The 4,121-nt window shown below is 44.1% G+C and overlaps 1 protein-coding gene across 1 annotated transcript; it reads left to right on the top strand.

Annotated features, from left to right (window-relative positions):
• Positions 1–1,674: 1,674 nt before the first annotated feature.
• On the top strand, positions 1,675–3,919 carry LOC117487466 (E3 ubiquitin/ISG15 ligase TRIM25-like). The gene is made up of 2 exons (XM_034136089.1): positions 1,675–2,043; positions 3,825–3,919. The coding sequence occupies exons 1-2, from the start codon at positions 1,728–1,730 to the stop codon at positions 3,917–3,919; spliced, it is 411 nt and encodes a 136-aa protein (XP_033991980.1). The 5' UTR covers positions 1,675–1,727.
• Positions 3,920–4,121: the final 202 nt, after the last annotated feature.

Genomic DNA, 4,121 nt, shown 5'->3' on the forward strand with positions numbered 1-4,121 from the left:
TCATGATATCGTCGTTATCATTTGTTTTAAAGCTCAATAAATAACAATGAAGACCTTTGACCGGCACTTTTATAATTTTGTCCGGAAGATTTTTAAACTTTAATACACGTTGACCGGCGAAAAACTCTGCGCGGATCCCTCGGCCCCCACCCATGGAATAAACAGAAGGGCAGCCATGACAACCATTCTTCTTCGCTGCTTTTGTGGAGGAAGTTGCTGCTTTTGTGGAGGAAGTTACAGCACCACGTACAGGTTCGGCATATGTACTGCAGCTCTTCCAGCGTTTGGATGTAAACGGAGCCGTCTCGTGGAGCTTGACACAATCCGGTTGTATATTGCGTGGGGACGGAAGGTTTTTTTGCGGTTGGCATTTGCGTTACTCCGATGCGTTTTGCCGTATTTGTCCTCGTGGAGCCGGGGCCTAAGGGTCTCCTTTGTCGTTTGCGCCCTTGTAGCGGCATTACACACTCTTAATCTGGCTGTCTGAGCTTACCTCTAACTCAACATCACAGGGTTCTGACTCCCCGGGCACTTCTACACACTCAGAATCAGAGGGAATAACTGGTGTAGGAGCGGATAGGGCACTTGTGGTTGTTCTTGCAACGTTGGAAAATCAAGGCCTAAAATGACTGAATAGGGAAGCTTGTGTGGTAGTGCCACAGGAAGAAAGATAGTCTGACAGTCAATTGACCTCGGCGGTGGGGTAAGGCTTTTCATCTCTGTGGATTGCAACTGATGGTAGCTTTATCATGAGCCCATTGATCCTTGACAACAAGACTTGAACTCAGAACTGTCTGAAAAACTGCCACTATCCACAAGTGCTTCCTCACACTGACCATTGATGAGTACCGGAACTATACGTGCTTTCCCCTGCCTAACCACTGATTGCCTGGTGGGGATGTGAACAGTGTAAATGAGGGAGGGCTTGCTCTGCCTAGCCACTGGGCATGTGTATTGTGTGTGGCCAAACTCATTACACTGGTAGCACCTTACTTCTGGCTGAGCTTGCTTCTTAGCATAAGTTGACTGACTTGGCGTGTTACAGAACAACTCAGTCATTTGTATAACTGTGAAGGGTTAGGGTAAGGTTCTACCTTTAAAGAGACATGGGCTCCATTGTAAACACATGTTATACACACCTTATCTTACTCATGCAATTAGAATCTAATAAGGATCAAAGTTCAGTGCTGCTCCTCTTCCAGGACTCTCCTAAAGTTTGAAACACATTTGTCTTACGGGGCTTTACAAACTATACAGCATACAATCTGTCCTGAGACCCTTGCAGCCAACAAGTAACACCCCAAAATAAACCCAACAACAACAAGGCATGCACTAAATCAAATTAAAACATATACCATCCATATAACAAAAATGACTGGATCTGCTGAGGTGACTACTTCGCAGTTCTTGAACAGGTCTACAGATTTAGTTGTGCGAATACACAGTAGGAAGTAGAATTTAAACAAATGAAGCCATTGTTTTGTTTCTCTGTAAAAGTCCCAAAACTCTGCTGAAAACCCTTTAAAGCCTGACTCGTGTGAGCTGGCGGTCAAAGGTCGAAGTACGGCTTTGCTAACGGCATGTTGTAAAGGACAGAAAACACACCCTGCCTCTCATAAAGTTCAGCTGATTCCTCACTCACTGCTGCAGGGGAACCAGAGCAGACGGAGAACACATTGGTTCTGTTCAGAGAAAAGTATTAACAGTCATTAACACTGAGAGGTGAAATGGCGCAGCGAGGAAATCAGATCAACCAAGAAATAATCTGCTGTACGATCTGTCTGGATCTACTGAAGCACCCGGTGACTATTCCCTGTGGACACAGCTACTGTATGGACTGTATTCTAAGCTTCTGGCATGGAAAGGTAATCTACAGCTGCCCTGTGTGTAGAAAGAGCTTCACACTGAGGCCTGTCCTGCTGAAAAACACCATGTTAGCAGCTTTAGTGGAGGAGCTGAAGAAGACTAGACTTGGCAAAGCTCCTGCTGATCACTGCTATGCTGGAGCTGAAGATGTCTGCACTGGGAGAAAACTGAGAGCCTGTAAGTCCTGTCTGCAGTGTCTGATCTCTTACTGTGAGAAACACCTCCAGCCTCATTATGAGTCTCCCTGCCTTTCAGGGGACTGAAGTGGATGTTTTACTGCCACAACCAGAGCCCAGGACCAGAGCTGGATTCTTAAAATATTCACGTGAAAATCACTCTGGATCCAAACACAGCACACATACAACTGTTATTATCTGAGGGGAACAGGAAAGCAACACTCACGGAAACAACAACAGTATTATTCTAGTCATCCAGACAGATTCACTGTATGGTCTCAGGTCCTGAGTAGAGAGAGTCTGACTGGACGTTGTTACTGGGAGGTGGAGCGGAGAGGGGGAAGAGTTTCTGTAGCAGTCGCATACAAGAATATCAGCAGAGCAGGGTGGGGAAGTGGATTTGGATTCAATGACAAATCTTGGGCGCTAGAGTGTGACCAAAACAGTTATACATTTAGTTACAACAGTATCGACACTCCCGTCTCAGGTCCTCAGTCCTCCAGAGTAGGAGTGTACCTGGATCACAGAGCAGGTATTCTGTCCTTCTACAGCATCTCTGAAACCATGACTCTCCTCCACAGAGTGCAGACCACATTCACTCAGCCACTACATGCTGGAGTTTTGCTTTATTATGAAACCACAGCTGAGTTGTGTAAACAGAAATAGCCTGAAGTCATTTGAGGAACTCTTCTACTTCTTAAACTCATTGTGTATCACACCCAGTTTCTGCATTACTACTCCTTAGCTGCCACCTCTCAGTGAATCTACAGAATCATTCAGCATCAACGTCCTTCCTCTGAGATACTTTGAGAACGTGATGAGAGAGAAGTGGACCATTATCTCACTGAAGGGGACTGAAGTAGATATTTTACTGCCAGAACCAGAGCCCAGGACCAGAGCTGGATTCTTAAAATATTCACTTGAAATCGGAGTTTACCTGGATCACGATGCAGGTGTTCTGTCTTTCTACAGTATCACTGACACCATGACCCTTCTCCACAGAGTTCAGACCATCGTCATGCTGCTGCATGCTGGACTTTGGATTTTTTTTTTTTCTGGAAAAAATGCTGAGTTCTGTAAACTCACTAGAAGTGAATCACTGGGTTCTCAGAAATGTTCTTTAAAGGTCTCTTATTATGCAAAATCCACTGTTAATGTCTTTTCTACATCAACATGTGTCCCCTCTGTGTAAAGAGAGTCTGAAAGTCTCAGGAAAAAAGATTCTCTCTTTTTGTCCTGATCCATTTATATAAAAACCTGTCTGAAAATGAGCTGATCAGATTTTGGCCACTTTATGATGTCATAACTTATCACCTGAATCTCGTCCTAGAGCACCATTGTGTTCTTTTAACCAATCATCTCTCAGAGGGGCGTGGCCAGCAGCAGCTCATTAGCTTTTAAAGCTACATACACAGAATGAGCACTTTTGAAACAGGACTGAAACAGAGGGGATTATGGGATGCTGCAATGATCTGTTTGGTGTTTCAGACAAACACTCCAGAGACATGTTTCTGTATATATCTGAGACCTATAATATATTGTTGAAAAAGTGTATAATAAGGGCCCTTTTTTATCATCAAGTGAAGTAACACTGCTGGCTGATTGTTGTGGTGTTTCTTCAGCTGTCAATCAAACGCTAGGGGCGGTACCTCTATAGTTGTTGTGTAAGTGTTTGACTTTCTTTAGCTGTGTGGTGGTGTGTGTTTCTCTGCAGGAACTCTTCTCTGCGTCCACAGGTTTGTATTCATGTGTTTCTTTGCTGCTGTTTCTCTTCCACTGCAGGGCTCTGCAGAGAGGAAGCAGCAGACCTTCTTTATCCTGCACACCTTGTTCTCTCTGTGATCATTTGTAAAGACGCCTATAACGTCGCAAACTGAAAACACATCAATTTCAACTGTACCTTGGCAATTAAGTTATTGCTGGGAAAAAAAAACGAAGCACTTGTTGAGTTAATTTAGGCCTGTAACTGATTCACCAGCACTTATATGATCTTGCTTGAAGTGAATATATCTGCACTTTCCTTGTTGTTCGGAGTCGATTCTTTATGGTTTTTGCCCTTATTGTAAGTCGCTTTGGATA

The sequence above is a fragment of the Trematomus bernacchii genome, unplaced genomic scaffold (assembly GCF_902827165.1).
Source record: "Trematomus bernacchii unplaced genomic scaffold, fTreBer1.1, whole genome shotgun sequence".
In the NCBI taxonomy this organism is placed as follows: Eukaryota; Metazoa; Chordata; class Actinopteri; order Perciformes; family Nototheniidae; genus Trematomus; species Trematomus bernacchii.

What these genes read in the sequence shown, in the direction of transcription:
- LOC117487466 (XM_034136089.1), top strand. Translation starts at nt 1,728, where the DNA reads ATGGCGCAGCGAGGAAATCAGATCAACCAAGAAATAATCTGCTGTACG. An exon ending in TGGGAGAAAACTGAGAGCCT is followed by an intron (nt 2,044 to 3,824) that starts GTAAGTCCTGTC and finishes CTTCCACTGCAG; the next exon opens with GGCTCTGCAGAGAGGAAGCA.